The 18,129-nt window shown below is 45.7% G+C and overlaps 1 protein-coding gene across 6 annotated transcripts in view; it reads right to left on the bottom strand.

The window, feature by feature from the left end:
• The window catches only part of EBF1 (early B-cell factor 1), a 298,865-nt gene that overhangs the window by 106,168 nt on the left and 174,568 nt on the right, over window positions 1-18,129 (bottom strand). For 3 of the 6 annotated variants that reach the window (XM_019535303.1, XM_019535301.1, XM_019535300.1), the window contains exons 4-5: window positions 7,287-7,368; window positions 397-514 (exon numbers count right to left, since the gene is read on the bottom strand). In XM_019535303.1, coding sequence (XP_019390848.1) covers window positions 397-514; window positions 7,287-7,368 — 200 coding nt within the window. Of the gene's footprint in view, window positions 1-372; window positions 515-7,286; window positions 7,369-18,129 lie in introns of all 6 variants that reach the window. The other 3 variants (XM_019535299.1, XM_019535302.1, XM_019535298.1) reach the window with 1 other exon arrangement.

Genomic DNA, 18,129 nt, shown 5'->3' on the forward strand with positions numbered 1-18,129 from the left:
GCTACCAAATATCCAGCCCCAATTTGGATGGGGAGCACTTTCTGAAAATCGACCCACGTCCTCCTGCATGGGGAAGCTGAACTGCTTTGAAAATCCAGCCCCCACTTTCAGTGCTGATCAAAGCACATTGCGTTTTTGCACCGATGCAAGGGACACCTTTTTGCACAAGAACAATCCTGTTCTTTCCCTACCCGCTCCCAGTTCCAGTGCTGAGCCACTGTGAAAACCCCAGTTTAATTTGGGAGTCTTTTAACATCTGGCCCGGAAGTGCTTTGACTACTGCAGGACAATTTCCATGAAAAGGAGGAGAGAGGAACCAAATAAATCCACATTTAAAGCAGAAATGCCAACCAATGAAAATGATATGCCTACCATGTTCCAGATAAGAAGGCGTACCTTCCGAGGGATCAAGCCTTCTAGCCCGGCGCCCGTGCTTGGAGTTGTTGTGTACAAACATGTTGTCCGACACTGCCAACACATGGCCATCAACGTTGACTGTCGTAGACACCACGACCTGTGAGCGAGAGAGCAAAACGGATGTACAGTTTGATATATTAAAAACAACGAAAGAAAGAAAGAAAAAGGCAGAGAGTGTAATAAAGTCAGTTAAATAAATAACAGCTGGGTGCTGTAGAAAATTGCATAGCCATTTCACATAATAACGGGTGCTTATGCTGTACAAATCTAACAAGAGACGCTATTGATGAGTGGGTCTTTGGCATCGAAAGCTTTTGATGCAGTTTTAAGTCAAACTGCACAGTTTGTAGCTGTACGGCAGACGGTACGCTGTTAACCATCATATTAACAAGAGGATCTTTATTAAGGGTTTTTCCACCCCCTGCAAATACAAGGGCGGCTGTGTTTCACCCTAAATTATCCTTCAGCGCCGGCGCTGAAGTAGATAGCACTGTTGACACTGCAAATGAGAATCGGTTCAAAATAAAAGAAAACAAAAACGCATTTCGTGCGGCAGAGATGAGAGCGGGGGTGTCCCCCTCCCCTCTCCTCCTCGCCGGAGTCCCCCGGGCCGCGGGACTGACCCGGCACTCTCGTCTGCTGAGCGTGCGCGGACAGGGGCTTCACCGGTAAACACCAGCCTACTTCTCCTTTTTATTTTCGGTGCTTTGATAGGCCCCCGCTGAAATCTGGGTCTCCTCATCCTTGGGGAGGTGCAGACACAGTGACGTTTCAGAGCTGGCAATCCAGATAGATCGGAGGACACAGAGGCATCGGGAGGGGCAGCGATTTGGCTGGAGCCAGGAAGAAAACCCAGGTCTCTGGCTCCCACTCTCCTAACTACTGGCCTCTGCCTCACTACCCCACTTTTTCCTCTGCAAGCCTTTCACCAATGCGGCGCGGCATCCCAACTCAAGCCTCGACTAGGCCGTGGGCAGACCGCCTGTTTTCCGGGAGCGTGCACTGCCTCGCAGAACTTCGCCTAAAACAATAAGAAGAAATGACCTACACTTCTCCTTATATTAAACAGGCGCAGGGATTAAAACTGAAACCCACAGAGATATGTTTATTCATGCGACCTCTTACAACCAAATATAATAATTGTCTGTTAATTGCAGTTTCAGCTCCCACCTCATGCTTCGACATGTGAAACAGCAATCAGCAGCTCCTGTTTAATCCACCTATTATGTTGACTAATTAACTTTGCTCGACAGTTTATTTCTTCCTCCATTATCAGCCCCTGTCAGCCGCAAGCACACTGCCGCAAAGGGGGACCTCAGCCCTTTTGATTGATCACCGATAGATTGACATGCAGATTAATTTAATTAGAATCACCTCACTTGAGAAATGAAAGACAATGGCAAGGGGGCTAATAGATCTGCTCTTATAATGAGGCAAGCCTCCAGAGTCAAGGCAGAGAATTTCTGATTTATTTTGCTGAATTCCCCAGTCACTCTGAAAGGCTCTTGCTTTAATTGTTCTTGGTTTTGAGAGGCTTTAGCCTCTGAAGAGGTGAAATGCTTTACAAGGATTGGCAAACATTGCTTCAAGTCTCCCAGGAAGCCGCTACCTCTCCAAGTTGGTCGAATGGGGACACTTAAAGGATCGCTTACAACAATTCAATTTTATCACTTGAACCGAATCAAACAAAACAACACACACACACGAAAACCTAAACTAAATATTTTGCAGTTCAACCTATTGGTGTCCACCTAAATACACAAAGGGCAGTTGCCAAATGCAAGGCAAACTTTGTCTTCAATGGACTACAAAAGAAGAGAGTTTGCATCTCAAGATTTCTGAAACGGCCCGGGAATGGTGTTACTGTGGTTGTTTTCCTCAAGACCAAGATGTGAAAATACAGAGCAAATGAGTTGGGAGCTCTTATGGGTGGTAAATTGGAAGGAAGCAAGCCTATAGGCAAAGACTATAGGCATTAGGCAAGTCCTTCTGAATTCAAATTGGGAGAGAAAAAATATCTATCTGTTTGTGCTGTATTGCAAGAGCAGGGTTTGGACTAGATGCAACCTCCTGAGGTCTCTTCCAACCTCCTTTTCTACGACTGTAGGGGTTTCAAAATAGCTTGCCCATTCATAGTTTCATAGTTTCTAGGGTTGGTTCCATTAACGAGAGGCAAAATAAAGCTGATATTTTCAATAAAATAGGATCTTACAGCAAGTGATTTATAGTTTGTGATTTCATACGTCTGCCTCTAACCGCCGTGACTCCTTTGTAACTGGGACTTCAGGTCCAATTCACCACTCTCAGCTCCCCCGACTTTCACATCGGGCTCTTGTCTGCTGGAGTCAGACCCTCCTGGGCCAGGCAAATGTAGGTAGGTGCAGAAATGAAACTAAGAACTGAACATACCAGCCACCGGACTTGACCTTCCTAGACAATGAGCTACTTGAGCCGTATTTCCCACATGCGGGCCCCGATCCTGCAAACACTTCGGCACGCACGCAGTCCCACTGAACTCAACGAGAGCAAGTGCACGCATGAAGTTAAGCACCGAGTGTTTCCAGGAGCCGGACTTACAAGTTCTCGTACATTAACTATAATAATTTAGGGTCTGACCCTACAAAGCCTTACGCAGAGGAGTAGTGGATAGTCTACTCCAGGAAGTAACACTGACGATCTCCGCTACTTGTGTAAGTCGAGCTGCAGAGGATCAGCCGCTTCATTTTTTTCCCCCCCTTCAGGTTTCACAACCTGTTGATGTGACACATTTTAAATGACTTAACTGTATCTTCCTACCTACCTCTTGAACAGAGAGTTTGATTTACTACAAAGAGACCACATTGGGCTGGCTCTTTGGAGTCGTTAGCAGAAGAAACTATAAAAGGAATCCCCACGAGAATCTGTTTCCAGTGTCAGGAAATGCAGACAAAAGTGGTTACTCTGTCTGTCTGTCTGAAAAAAATGATTATTCATAGTGCACCTGTAAGTGGCAGCGCACGCTCTCTGCTTAATTCTTAAAATATACAATTTCATTAACACACGCTCTCTCTGTTTTGCTGGGATTTTCTGAAAGAAAAGAGCATTTAATGCACAAAGCCTTTCCTAAATACTAATGCCCTGACTATGTGGAGACAAGAAATACACTGTACATATTTCTTATGCATTGCAATTGCATACTTAAATTTTGAAGGGCACTTACATGCTTATAAGGTAGACTTATATTTTTAATCTGAAAAAAAAAACCCCAAGCCCCAGCACTTCTCATTTTGATTTTGAAATTATCGGGATGTGTTTAAGTTAAAGCATGTGCTAAAACTAATTTGTGGAGAAATCATAAAACTTGGGGAAGGGGTAGGGAATCAAACCAGAAGGGGAAAAAGCTCTGAGGCATCCTTAAAACTCAGGCCATAGCATGAGGGAAAAGGCAAACTACAGTTTAATAAATGATTAATGAGGTGCTGACATATTAATGTAAGCATGGGGACAGCCAGGCCTGCCAGATCTCAAACCTTTCCAAATTTTGTCAACAAAACACAGTTTTAATTTGGGGCAGACAAACACGGAAAATGATTTTGAGCTTGAGCTTCAACCCTCCATAGATCTCAAATCTAAACCCTGTATCAACAGCGGAGGAGATGGAGGCATGAAAAAAGAAACGCATCATTTTACAGCTCTGCTCCACCGACAAGCGCTATCTATCAATTGCTCTGAAAATTATTCTGCTGGTTCTTAAATAGTTCAGTTATGAGGGGGTTTTTGAAGGCTATTAAAAAAAACAACCCCAACTTCTGGAGGTTGGAGAACAAACCGTTCATCCCAGTTTCACACTGGGCCTGTTTATTTGTCGTAGCACATCACCTAATACATCAAAATTAAGCATCACATGAGTCCCCATTTTCAAGCACAGTCCATTAAGCTTTGCTAACTGATTAAGACATAACGTGCTCCTTGTGTTTTCAATTTTCTCCACTTTGCTGGGAGTGCCCTGGCATTTCTGTTTCTACCCCCGGCACCTCACAGCAAAGGTTCCCAAAATCCGACGGAGACAATTTCCAGGCCTGACGTGTCCCTTGCTGCCATCTGCTTTGAGCCACCGGTTCTGGTCCTTGGAGCTTTCCCCCTAGTAACTGGGTTGCATCAAAGAGAGATGGGAAATCGCCTTATTTTCATTCCAGCTTGGAGGCTGCTTCGTACAGTTTGTTTTCTTCCTTAATTTGGTCACTCAAATAGCCCCTGATCCAGCGAGATACTTAAAAAACATGCCAAACTTTCAGCTAACAAGCGCTGCATATTCAACAAAATTGCCCACATGCTTAAAGTTAGGCTACGTGCCTAATTGCTTTGTAGAGTTGGGGCCCTGGCTCCCTCTGCTCGTTCCCTACTTTTTTTCCCTTCCTCTTCCCTCTCTGGGGAGGGGACCTTACACATCCAAACTCCATTATCTGGGATCTGTGAAGCATCATTTCTGCCTCTTATGCAAATTTGCAGCAAGGCACAAGTGGCGACAATTCAAACATGAGTGGCAGTATCGCGTGGAGGCAAGTCAGCTGCTTCAGCTGAGGAAGAGGAGACAATGTCAAAGTGACTTTCAGCGTTTTCATAATAAATGCCTCCTTCGAGGGGGTTTCGTGGTGACTCAGCCTCAAAAGTTTCCTCTCAATTGAAACCCGGTGCGTGGCCGCTTGCATTCAAACCAGGACAACAACAATGCAGTCGTGGTTTCATTAATAACAATGATATACACAAGTATTTGCATAATTGTCTTGTGTGCTTTAGGGTGTGAGACAGCCAGCATGCATCGTTCCCCCATAATGTCATCTCGGTCTTAGCATCACTCGTGGGACATGGGCACTTGCAGGCCTCACCTGCGCTACGGCTCCGACGTGCTGGGTGCTTCACAAGACCTGCCCAGAGAAGGGCTTTACACACCCAGCAAACCCAGCTACTTTAGGCACTCCCTGGCTTTGGACAGGATTTAAAATGGTCTCAGCCTTGTCCTTTAAATTTGGGCCTTTGGCATCATTTCACCACTGTCTTTGCAGACTTCGAGGGGGTCATGGCTTCACCCAGTCTGCACGCCCAGTGCACATCTGTGCCTGGTATTTTCCTGCCCTTGCCATGGCAAGTGAAGCCTGAATTTTCTGCACTCAGCAATGACCGCTGGCTTTATTTTAAGAAGTTTCTTGCTAGAATGAAAGAGCAAAAAAATCCAAGACAAAGCCCCGCCGCTGTAAAAATCGTGTGCTGGCACTTAATAGATTTCTCCAAGCTTTCTCCCACACTGTACAAAAGTATGAGTGGTGCTTTGCTCTGCTGAAAGTGATTAATTTCTTGAAAATGCTAAGGTCACACTAATTGACATGACCTGTGTAATTAAGCAGTCTCTGTTTACACACCGAAAGCTCAACTGCTGTGAGGCTGGGCTTGCATGACAGAATGTCTTTACAAGTCAAGAGATCAACAACCTTTCTTATGTCCTACCTAGTCACCTACACCGGCTCCTGATTGCTCTTCTGAGGGAACATGCAAAGGCATTACCATATGAAAATCAGCCCGTGCTTTGGCGAGCACGAAATCAGTGGCGCGTGCGTACTGCGAACCGTGCTTTGACAGGGTCCCGACACGGCCGTTCATGCTAGATCGCCCCACCGGTGAGAGCACCCTGAGAGGAAATGCCGCCTCTCACACGAGAATACGTTGTTAATAAGTGGGAATAAATCTCAGAGGCAGCGCAGCCCGGAGAAAGGAGCCCCGGGACGGGCGTCAGGGACTCCTGGAGTTGTAATCCCAGCTCTTACGCTGACCAGCTGCACAGTTTTGGCTAAGTCCCCATTGCTTCTCTGCAAAGGGATAAATAACACTCCCCCAGCTTGCCAGGGCACCGGAGGGATTAACCAGTTCATGTTTGTACAGTAAAAGATATAGGTGTTAAGTGTTATCATTGCTTCCATAACGTTTAGCACTTATAGCTAAGCGCCGGGGCGGGAGGAGGGGTAAGGAAGAAAGCCAGGGGCCCCGTTCCAGTCCTCTCAGCTCTTCGGAGACCCGTGGAGTTTGCAGGACAAACCCACTGGTGCTTCCAGGCGAGCGTCGATCCCAATCCCTGCGAAAAGGCCCCATGGATCTGCCCTCCTTTGAACAGCGTTGTCCCCTGCCCCTTTCCTCCTCCCATGGGAAAGTCTTCTTCCACCCCCAGACTTTACTTGGTCCTTAGGCAAAACCCAATATGAGCTGGCAAATGACTGTACCAACATGAGCAAAACCCAATATGAGCTGGCAAATGACTGTATTGACATCGGGTAGATATTTCCAGCTACTACCAGCACACATGGCAGCTGCTGCTTGCGATGGATTCAGAGCCCAGTTGGCCCTGGTGTTCAAAATGCTGGTGGTGGACAAGACACCACCACTCTTGGCTACTGCTATGGACAGGGGCAACTGCAATGGTGGGGATATATTTCCCTACCCTTCCCCCTGCCAAAATACCAAAGACCCAGCTCATGGGGGACTGCAGGATTAGGCCTTTATAAAATTCACGTTAAAATAAACAGATGCCTTTCATGCTGCATTGGACAACAGACGTGGAGCCTGTTGATGTTTTAAGCATGCTTGTAGCCATCCAACACAGCAGAGCAACGTCTCTTTGGTTTCTGACTTCCCATGGGGATGGCAGCATCTTCAAGTCTGCCCTGATCCAAACCATGAGCGCCCAGGTACTTCCCACTCATTTCTAGGATCACCGGGGTGGTCTGTCAAACTAAGAGAAGCACTGTACATTTGAGCACCCTCCAGTTCGTTACCAGGTTAAACCAGGTTGGATTATTTCTCCCCACCATCAGTTAGTATTAAAGGATGTGTGACTCACTGACCTGAAATCTCCGCATGTCCCGAGGGTTTCCTGCATTTTTTAGGCAATTCTGGTTACATTTGAGGAAAAATTTCAAGAAGAACCTGTGAAGAAAGAGAAGCCATGGTTAGGTGCGGGCAGCATGGACAACAACCGCATCACATTGTCACTCTCTTGCATGCTGGCTCCGGTGACGGATCGTGTGGGTGAGGAATATGCAAAGAGGCCCCATCCAGCAAAGCATTTAAGCAGGTCCTAAAAGTCTCCCCCATTTTTAAGACCTTTGCCAGAGCCATCAAGGCTTCCAGCATTGCCCCAAAGTTACTAGCCAAAGGGCCCATGTCGGGAAAGGAAAATGCCTTCCAGCACAGCAAGGAAGTTAAAAAAAAAAACATAGTTTCAGTACAGCGAAAGGAAGGCAGAAAATATGCTGGCCAAGAAACTCCCTTGATGTATAAATGGTTTCATTTTACAAGTTTACCGTAGTGTGCAAACATCGATTTAACACCAAAATATTAAAATGTTCCGTGCAATTTAAATCTCCGTGCAACAATTAAACAAAGTCTGTCAATAAAACTGAAGTTCAAATGGTGGTTAGTGAATCTAAACAAGTCAACAAACAAAGCACTGAAGGATTGGAAAAAGTCTTGATTAAAAGGCTGATTTCATGACAAAAATGAACCGGCTGAAACACAGGGTTTGTCCTGACCATGCACAGTTTGCTGAAGTAGCTCTATGACCCTGACATGCATCTTTAAAAAGAGACACTGCATTTTACAAGCCGAAAGAAAGCAAACATTTTACTGAAAATATTTCCTTCAGTGTTATGCATCAGCGGACTGTAAACTCATAAAGAGAAGTCAATGAATAACGGCGAGCCTCGGATTCCAGGCTTCCTTCTCGAGAGCCAAGGTTTATCAACCCTTTGTCCAAAATAAACTGCAGACCGGGCTCTACCACAGCTCGACTGTGTAAAATTAAATCCTGCAGCAAGTTTGAAAGCCCAGCGCAACCAGACAGAGCATCATTATATTTGCAATAGCTGTCGATTAAGCAAGCAGAAGCTAATATAGCCTGTCTCCATTTAGAATGAGGCATTGGGGGGTGATTATTTTTTATTGTTTTACTTGAAATTGGAAAGTTAATTTTTGCAAGGATCCATCCTCGTCCCCACTGAGCGCTTGCCATCGTCACCAGGAGCAGCCCAATTTGCACACGCAGGAATCATGGCAAACGTATTTCTACAAGCCTTTTTTTCTTTTTTTTTTGGCTGGCCTTCTTGGGCACCGTTTCCCTGTTTCGGCGCAGAACTGTGTCCTTCGGAGACCCATTTGGTGGGCTACGAAAATCCCATCAGGCCATAGCGTGGACAGCCGAGATTTAGTTTAACTTAAGAAATAAGAGAGAGGGATCGATATGAAATAAGCAGCCGCCGCAAAACGCTTGGACAGCGTGTGTTTGTGCTCTGTTCAAGAGGGGGCTAAGTCCTGGCATTTTCTCACCAAGGAGCTTCGGCTATTCAATAGCTGAGAGTTGGTGCGATTTGTCGTACGTGTGTGCGTCTTTTTAAGCCTCTAATGGCCAGCTGTGACAGCCTGACTCAGATTGTGTAGAAGGAGCTGTCAGCACAAATCTTGGCATCTTGAATCCAGACAACTGCTTGCCACCAGGCGACGGTTTGTACTCGTGCCAGAATGGATTTTGAGAGACAAGCAAATAGGGCATTAATTCCGCCGAAGAAAAGCGAAATGCGGGGAGAGTTCAGGATCTTACACTTCAGATGATGGCTTTTCTGTCAACAGCTCATCATTTAGTTGGTGAGCTATGAAGGGCATGGACATTAGATCCCTCTTGCCCTAAGCTGGCCCTGTCATGTGGAATGCTGGCAGCATCCCGAGACCACCCCTCCGCCAGAGATCGCTTGCTGAAATAAAAAGCCCGACCATCTGTTGGGAGGCAAAGACGTCCCTGTCAACTGGTGCCTGGAGCCTCGAACAGGCCCTTATGTGGCAAAGTCTCTCAGAACTGCTTATTCTTTGGGGAAAAGTCTGCTCTGCCCCAGGGGTTCGCGAGAAAATTCTTCAGAGTTTTCCCGAATGTAGGAGCCAAGCAGCTGACCACTTTGGCTTGCGGGAGCATATTACAGAGGGAGGGAGGATGGGAAATGTAATAGTTAAAAATATCCGCACTGATCGACGGAGTCAAACAGGCAAGTGCAGGAAGCATTTATCACGCTAACTTTACCCGGCGTGTGTAAACACCGGCTCATGGGTGTCAGCTCATCAGCTTAAAGGCCCTCCGAATACCTCCGAGAGCTCTTTATGAAGCCCTGAAAAATAGGGGGGAGGTTGCTTCACTTGGCAAGTGACATGGTTCTTTTGTCTTATAAGACGACGGCACAGTAAATCTACACGCAATAGAAGAGCGGACCAAAAAACCATCAATCCGGTTTCAAAATCGAGCCCTAGTTAGAGAAGGGAAATCCCTGGCATCCAATGGCGTTTCATCCCAACAAGATAAAGGACACATGAGGCCCACCTAGCTAGGTCCAACAAAGCAGTGCATGCAGAGCAATGCCTAGTGAGTTACAGAGACTTCAGGAAAGCGGACAGGATTTGGGGGTTTTTACGACAGCACTTTGGGGAGGAACTTGCAAAGATTGATTGTGTACATCTTACACCTCCCCTTGGTTCAGCTGAAAAAATCATCTAATAAAATACTCTCTCTCCAATCCTGCACTCTTATTTTACTGAGAGAGGAACCAACAGATGGGCTCAATGCTGCTGCTGAAACACAAAGTGCAAGCAGGGCTGTGTAGGACAAGAAATGCTTTGCACCGTCCCAAGGGTTTGACTGTTGGGCTATGGAGGAAGCATCCTGTTCCCACTCATGTCTGGGGTATCGGTCGGCAAAATGGGGCAGAAAATGGGGGCAGGATGAAACTACGGGTATTTGGCTTTGAATGGAGAATCATCTTGGCTGGAAAACAGGAGGAAAATCCTAGATTTAACTCAGATGGATTCACTCCAAGGTCTCAGACTGGTCTTCACCCTTGTGTGCTTCCTTTGCTCAAGCAATTTGCTCTGCTGAATTCTCCATCCTGAGCCCGAACCGCCCGTGCCAGCTCCGACTCCGCAGCTGCAAATCATCCCGGTTAGATCACTTGGACCAGTCCAGAATTGGGCCCTTTGCAGGCATCATTAACATCCCTAATTATAATCGAGCGATACTTTCTCATCTCCCCGTTCTTTCCCGAATAACAGGCACAAACAGTAGCATGACTACCCACAGAGGTCTGCAATTTGCTTCTGGGATGCAGCACAGGTGGCAACTCAAAGGGGTGCTGAAGAACTGTGGGTTTCCAGCCCCAGTTGTCTACTGTGGGTTGAAGTTGCCAGATAACAGAAGCCCATACTCACCCATCCTCGTGGCTAGTACATCTTCCTGGTTTATCTCTCTCAAACACTACAGATCAAAACAATCATTAACTCTAATGAAGAAAATACCATTGAATGGCCTCATTGAAGTATGCAGCTCTTGGTACTATGATATCAATCTCTTCTAGTGGTCTGGGTACCACCACTCAGAGATGCATCCCCTTCGAATCTAGACGGTGCCTGGATGGCTCCCATTAACACTTGCAAGTACCAACCGGAGTGGGCTGGGACAGAGATATCCTCACCAGAAAACGTTTCTGAGATTTCAGAAGTGTGAAGCTTGAACAGTCGTCAGCCCAGTAGCTAAAACACTTGCCCACATCGCACCCCGGGAGTGTTGAAAGTGCACGCACTGCAGCCCGTGTTGGCCAACCAGAGCTTGGTTGGGACTGGCAGCCTGGGTGCTGGTTGGCAGTATCCAGGTTTAACACACCGCTCCAAGTGAGGTGCAAAATCCACCTGATCCGAGAGGAATGGTCTTCTCAAGCTTAGTGCCAGCGCTCCCTGGCCACCTTTCTTCAGGAGGCAACCGCACTAGCCTGCAGACCGCCTGGTCCAAGTTTAGCCCTTCTGTCTCTCCTCATCTCGCTGAGGCCATCTATACAGTCCAATCTCCCTTTTGGCAGGTCTAACCTGACCCTTCCCCTTTCCATGTCTTGTCTTCATAGCCTGTAAACTCTTTGAGGCACAGACCATCCCGCATCTGCAGTACCTAGCCCAATGGCACCCCGTTCTCCGCTGGCTCTGGCTCCTCGTTACAACGATACAACGATAACGACAACGATGCAAAAAAGGATTTGACACCGACTCTTCCACCAACCGCCAACATGAAGAGGGAATGAATTGAACTAGGAAGATGATGATAATAATAAAATAAATAAAAAAATCAAGTGGGAAGCCAGACTCTCTTCTCCATCACTATCCTGAGGGAGATTTAAGGGAACTTGAATACGAAGAGTTAGCAGTAGGATTTTTTTTGCCACTGCCACAATAAATATATCTGTTGAAGGGAAAGAAATAGTTGGAAAGGGAAGACCTGCATTCCTGATGTTGAAGAAAGGCATGTTTGTTCCCAATACATTGGAGAAACTGTTCGAGAACAGTTCATCCATGTGAAAATATGACAGCTGTACGACTGCCAAGGTCAGCGAGACCTCTGGCCAGTCAATGAGCGAGTGCTGGTTGCACAACTTAAACCTATCTGGGGGCAAACTGAACCAGAGTAGGCCACCATTTTCAAAGCATTTGAAAGAAGAGGGTAACACCAGTGTTGGGATCAGGGCCTGCAAAACAGCGATACTGGAGTGTTTGTGCATTTGTGGGTCTGCAAAATGAGCAAAAACTCCAAGAAGCAACAACTGACACGACGTCTTGAAACTGGCCATCAGATGAAAGACTTTCCTGGCCATTTTGCATGGCACTGAAACATGTGCACAACTTAATGTGTACGCAGAGGCCTACTAAGGCCAAGGTCCTACTTTTGACGACAGCAACGTCTACTGTAAGCCTAGCTGACCCCCCGCAGTAAAACCCGTGGGAGACGACCGGGGGAAGGGTCTGCCAGGACAAGGTCGGTAGTACTGAAGAACAATAAACATACACTTCAAAATGTACCACTTTGGGTTTAGGTGCGCACCACCAAGTTGGCCCAGGACACAAACACCCGAGTTATTTGAGCCATTGTTTTCCAGGTTTCTCTATCCACTTCCCCATACTCACACAACTCCCTTTCTCCATCAGTCACCTCCACCATATCTGCCCATAACTATAGCTCAATCAGGAATTTTTCACCAAAATCCAAACCAGTTAAAAAAGTGTCACACCAATGAAATCTGATTTAAGGGGGGGAAAAAGCAAAGGTAAAGAAAGCATTTGAATGAAGAAACACTCCACCGTGGACATTTCCAGATGCAAAGGCTTCAATTTTTCATTTCAAAATGCCTTTTTCAAACAAGGGTCATTTTTATATGCAAACATATGAAAAATATTAAAAGGGAGAAAGCGGAACAAAATTTGTGCTTTCCCTAAATGAAATGCTTTGCATGACTCAACCCATTTTTTTATTCTTACTACCCAGGAAATTTTGATTACTTTTTGTTTTCATTCCAGTTTGGAACGGAAAAAACCGAGTCCGAATCCGCACGCAGTGGAAAAGCTGGCTTGGGAGCAGCGAGACCGACAGCTCGAGGAGAAAGCAGGGGGAAATTACTGTTTCTTCAAATTGCTACCATATCTATTTAAACACAGATCCAACACTGCACATTGTTTCCCGTGGCCATGTCTGCCTATGAGAAAGTGGCCATGTCAGGAACCCTACTCACAAAAGAAAAATTGAGGCTTACACTGGTATTTACCAGCACGAGACTGCACATGGAAATGAAATAGAGGCATGGGGGAAACCACCTATTACCCTCATATTCACAGCTGGATTTTACATGGCTCTTTAGTCAATAAACAGCAGTAGCTACCTTTTGTGGCATTTTTACAACAGGAAATTTATTTTACAAAAGACAAATTAAACATCACACACAACCTGGTTACCTGTCACCCATTTTTGTTGGTCTAATCCCCTTCATTTAAAAAAAAAAAAAAAAAGAGGATGTGATCCTGCTCCCACCAAATTCAATGCTCCTCTTGGTTTTCATGAATGGCCCAAACTTGGTATGAATGGGATGTAAAACAATTAACACCCAAGGAGCAACCCAGCAGCAAACGCATAGAAGAATATTCGTTTTGTTGGAAAACAGGCATCGCGCACTTGAACTCCAGGAAAGGGTCCAGGACATGCAGTGCGACATGAAGTATGAAGATCATGCAACGCATCTCAGACTGAGATTCCCCTTCTTTCTCCCATAATAAGACACACACAGAATAGGCAAAGTTATTTTTATGAACTTGCCCTGATTTCACGAGCTGGCGGAGCCCACACTTTGCTGCTGATGGTCTAGTAAAGACATCTTTCAGCACTGCAAATAGTTGGGGAAGAAGCCACGTGCCCACCAAACCAGCAGGTAAGACTGCCCAAAGACAGCCTTAAATTACTCACTGCTCACTTCACCAAATATTTCAAGTTGGTTTTCCGTAGGTCTGTGTGCTCTGCGCAGTGGAGCACGGCATATCAATTTTTCATCTCGCAGCCTCTTCTTCCTAGTTCTTCACCTCTCTCGAACTGAAGCATAATGCATCACAGAAATTTAGACTTCTTTGGAAAAGTGTGCTTGGCATCTTCCCTCCCGAGCGAGCTAAAACTCTGGAGAGGTTTGTTTTGTTTTTTAATATGACTAGAAAGAGGCCACAGCCTATTTGCCCAGCACCAAAAGACAACATTGCAAAATAGGACTAAAAATAGTCGAGAGGCAGGTCTGCACTCTCTATTTTTGGTAATCTAATTCTGTGCCTGGCATCTGACTTTTCAACATTTTCTTCTGTGAGCGGTGAAAAAATTGATCCAGTAAATTGTTCTATAACTTTCCATGTGCACGGTGCCCCGTTTACCAGCAATGTTGATTGGAATTGAGCTGTAGCTAAATACCTGAAATAAAAGCGGTCGGAGGGTTTTATGCCATTTGTGTGCAGATTGTACAACTCCGGCTCGCTCACGGCGGAGGTGCGAGTTACTAGAAAGCAAAGACACAAACACCGTATCTAAGCAAAGAGGCAGAGGCGTGCATCCATCTACCTGCGCGCATACCCACACGCTCAGAGGCGCGACTGCCGTTGTTACCGTACCCAGGACAGGAGCCTTCGAGCTCTGCTTTTCTTTACATGCCTCGCGGTCACGGCACCATCCGTGCTTCATGAGCTGAGGGTCAGTGCTTTAGCTGAGGCAGCGACAGAGCTCTCAGAATCACGCACTTTATTATCACATTAATACAAGGAAGGCACATCCTTAACAGGCTTGATCCTCATTTGTGCAATACAAGCCTTCATATTCAATCATTCTGCCTTTTCTTAATTACTTTCTCTTTTACCACTTTATTGTTTTCACTTGGCCATCCAAGCTCTAGGATATAAAACGAGTTTGTTAAGTTAAGACTCTAGACTTTTATTCCTTGAAATAGGTAGAAAACCAGCTCTGGGGTCTGTCATAGTTCACGCAATGCCATTGCATTAGCAGGCATCGCAGTGTCATACTTTTGCTAAAAGAAACTCTGTTTAGTGCAAGTGATGACAGATAACAGAATTGCTGTTAATTGTAATACGATACGAGTATTCAGCTGCCTCTTATCTCATGATAGACTACTGTAACATTAGTTTCGGTCTATGAAAAAGCATCAGTAACCTCAAAGTCATAGCTGGTGAAAGAAAACAAATCAGTCACGTGAAGCTCTGCTAGTTCTTCACAAAGGAAGATAAAGGTTACCCTTAAGGTGTCACCCTCAGATAAGTGCTCTGATGGCGCTAATTCTCCAATCAAGGTACCAAAGAATTAATGGATGCTCATGCAATAAATATTAAGCAAGTGGGGAGCACCTCCTTACTGTTGCCCAACTTCACATGGACCGCTCAGAGATGGACAGAGATCAGATTTTTACTCTGAGCTACAGTTTAGCTCACACGCCGAACTGCCTGCACACAAACTTGTGCTGTGCTTCTGCTTGCACTAATGAGTCTTTAAATAGCCTGACACCCACATACGCACAAGTGCTAGCATCTGAACGTGGAAAACCCAAGAGGGCCAGCCTATTTAAAGGACATGTGCAAGCGGTAAATTTGTTCAGCAGGTGTCTGAACCTGCAAAGTGCAGATGCACGTTTGACTGCAAACGCCAGCAGTCTTGGTTGAAGCCCATTAGAAAAGGTATTCTTGATCAGAAATGCCTAACTGAAGACATTGCACGATCTCAGTGATATAAAATCCTGCTCAGAACTTTTCCCCTTTTTTAAACAAAGGAACTAGAAATTATTTAGCATTCACAAAAACCATGCCTTTTGCTCAACCTGACAAGGAAATAATTCCTGTTGGCGCCATGTTCAAGTTCCAAGGGGAGGAAGAGAAAGAGAAATGTTATTTGTGCATGTATTTTACTATTTATTGTCTGTGTAGATCCACATTGCACTATCAACAACACAAGGAGAAACAGAGATGTGCACCACTGAGTGCCCCCATGTCTGGAGAGCATCCTTCAACCAGCTGGACAGCACCAGTACCTGGTACAACATAAAGGCATGCCCTGAAGCAAGCTGCTGCAATACTTAGTTGCATCTGAACTAAAATAATGGACAATGAGTCTTCATCTGATCACCCCCACAAGGGATGGCATAAGCATTCAAAACCCCCAATTATTTGTGCAAGTATGCATATACTTATGCTGGGATTCTCAAAAGCATTCAGTGTTGGCTGAACTTTTCTCTCAAACAATTTGATTAGGAGTTTCACAGCTTGCTTCAGTGAATGTGGAGTTAGGACCACATTGAACACAGATGAAAATCCTACCTAAAGGACTCAAAGCTGAGCTAAGAGCTCGTGCTTCGCAGCAGAGCAGTGTGTGGAATAAAAACAAGGTCGACCTCTTGATAAAGAAAAAGACTGAAGACTGCGCAATTGTTTGTTGACAAATGACTGATAATAATATCCCAATATTAGCAACATTAGGCCAGTCTGGACTTTGTACTTTCTCTCCGGGAGGGGGGCAGGGAAAAAAAGGTTGTCATAATGGCTTTCAAATTACATAGATAACTGTGTTTCTAATTGCTCCTAATAGACTTCTACATTTTCAAGTCAATCATTACGCTGAATCAACAATCTTGCCCGGCTAATGTCCCGAGTCTCCCAGTTGCATGCATTCATGCCTATAAGCAAAAAGCCTCTGGACTCATAACATCGACATCACTGTCATTACATTTGCCCACAACATCCTGCACGTATGCAAGTTAAAGGGCTCTCGGCTTCAGCTGTTCCTTTGTGTCAGTCTCGCCCCGAATGCGAGATACATTCCTGTCTCCGGATTAACCCCTGGGATGACACCCAGTTTCGACTTTAGCTGCACTAAATCCTCCACAAAACCGTAAGGCCCTGGCTGCTTTAGAACCTAAACTGTAAATCTCCTCTTTACGCAGCTCCGCTAAGAGGATGACGGGGAATCGTTTCCCCCAACCTATTTGGAAATTTATTGAGAGAAACCCATTGGAGTCAATGTGGTCACAGCTTGGAGGAGTCTCTTTAAAAGGCAAATATAGCTTCAAAAAGCAGAAGAGTGAGCCTGGAGATAACATAAGAGCAGACTATTAATTGCTGCTACTTTTCCATCAAGGTACGTCAACTTTTTCTGGGCAAGAGACATCGTATCGGCGTTCATGGGTGTTTTGACGAGCACATTTGTTGACCCAGAAGAATCTGGTCATAAATCATGTTCGAACCATGGGAAAAACCTCAGTGTCCCTGAAGCTGACGGGAGCTTTTCTGTTCATTGGGCTCGGGTGAGACTCCTACCCATTTCTTTCCTGCTGGGTCACAAAGAGGGGTATATCGGCAAGGCTTAGCAAAGTAGGTGAGGTAGGATAACGGGATGTCACATGAAAACTTCAAGTGTTCATTATATTTTTGCTGCTTCTGGGGTATTGTACCGCCAAGGAACAGGCGATTTAATAAATGGTATATTATGCATTTGAAAAGACTGAAGGGTGCCTGCAGCCTGGTAGGGATGCTGCAAAATATACAAATATCAACCCAAGTTAAGTTGTAGAACAGATGTGCATATTGTACTCAGCTCGTTGACACAAGCTGGATATCCCATTGCTGTTTCCCATTGTTTCACAGTCTTTATGAGAAAAAAGCTCTCATTTCCTCTCCAGCAGGGACTCCGGCACGGAGGACGGGGCTCAGAAAGCAGCTGCTATTTTAAGTCCTGGAAGGAAGCAAGAACTGCTCTGTGGAAAGGTGGAGGCCCTCGGTACTCCATCTGAGCTGTGTATATGGCGACACAGCGAGGGAAGGTGTTGTCCTGGTGCCCAAGGAAGATATGAAGTTGTCAAAAATTGCAAGCTTTATCCTCATCAGAGCTTTTGCTCATGTTTGGGAAGCAAGAACGTTAAGGCTGATTATGATCCCTGTGAACTATCACAGAGAGTAAACTTCTGGCTTGTTGGTAAAGAGGATGATACCGTGGGTAGTGCAGGAGATAGCATCAATAAATACCATGCACGCTGCTGGACCATGTCAACCTTGCTGTAACAAGATGGCATAACAGTTGAATCGATCTTCGAAACAGCCACCACTGCGGAGAGGCCCACATGGACTTCGTAGCGATCCTGAGCCGAAACCAAACAAGTCTGCCCATGCCATGGCTTCTGATTTAGATGCAACTTTATCAGAGCTCTGCTCAGTGCCTTGAGCTGCCACGGGCGCGTACAACCCAGCTGTTTCATGTACGCTGCCACGGGCGCGTACAACCCAGCTGTTTCATGTACGCTGCCACGGGCGCGTACA

This window comes from Crocodylus porosus, unplaced genomic scaffold (assembly GCF_001723895.1).
Source record: "Crocodylus porosus isolate Cpor-Errol unplaced genomic scaffold, CroPor_comp1, whole genome shotgun sequence".
NCBI lineage: Eukaryota > Metazoa > Chordata > Crocodylia > Crocodylidae > Crocodylus > Crocodylus porosus.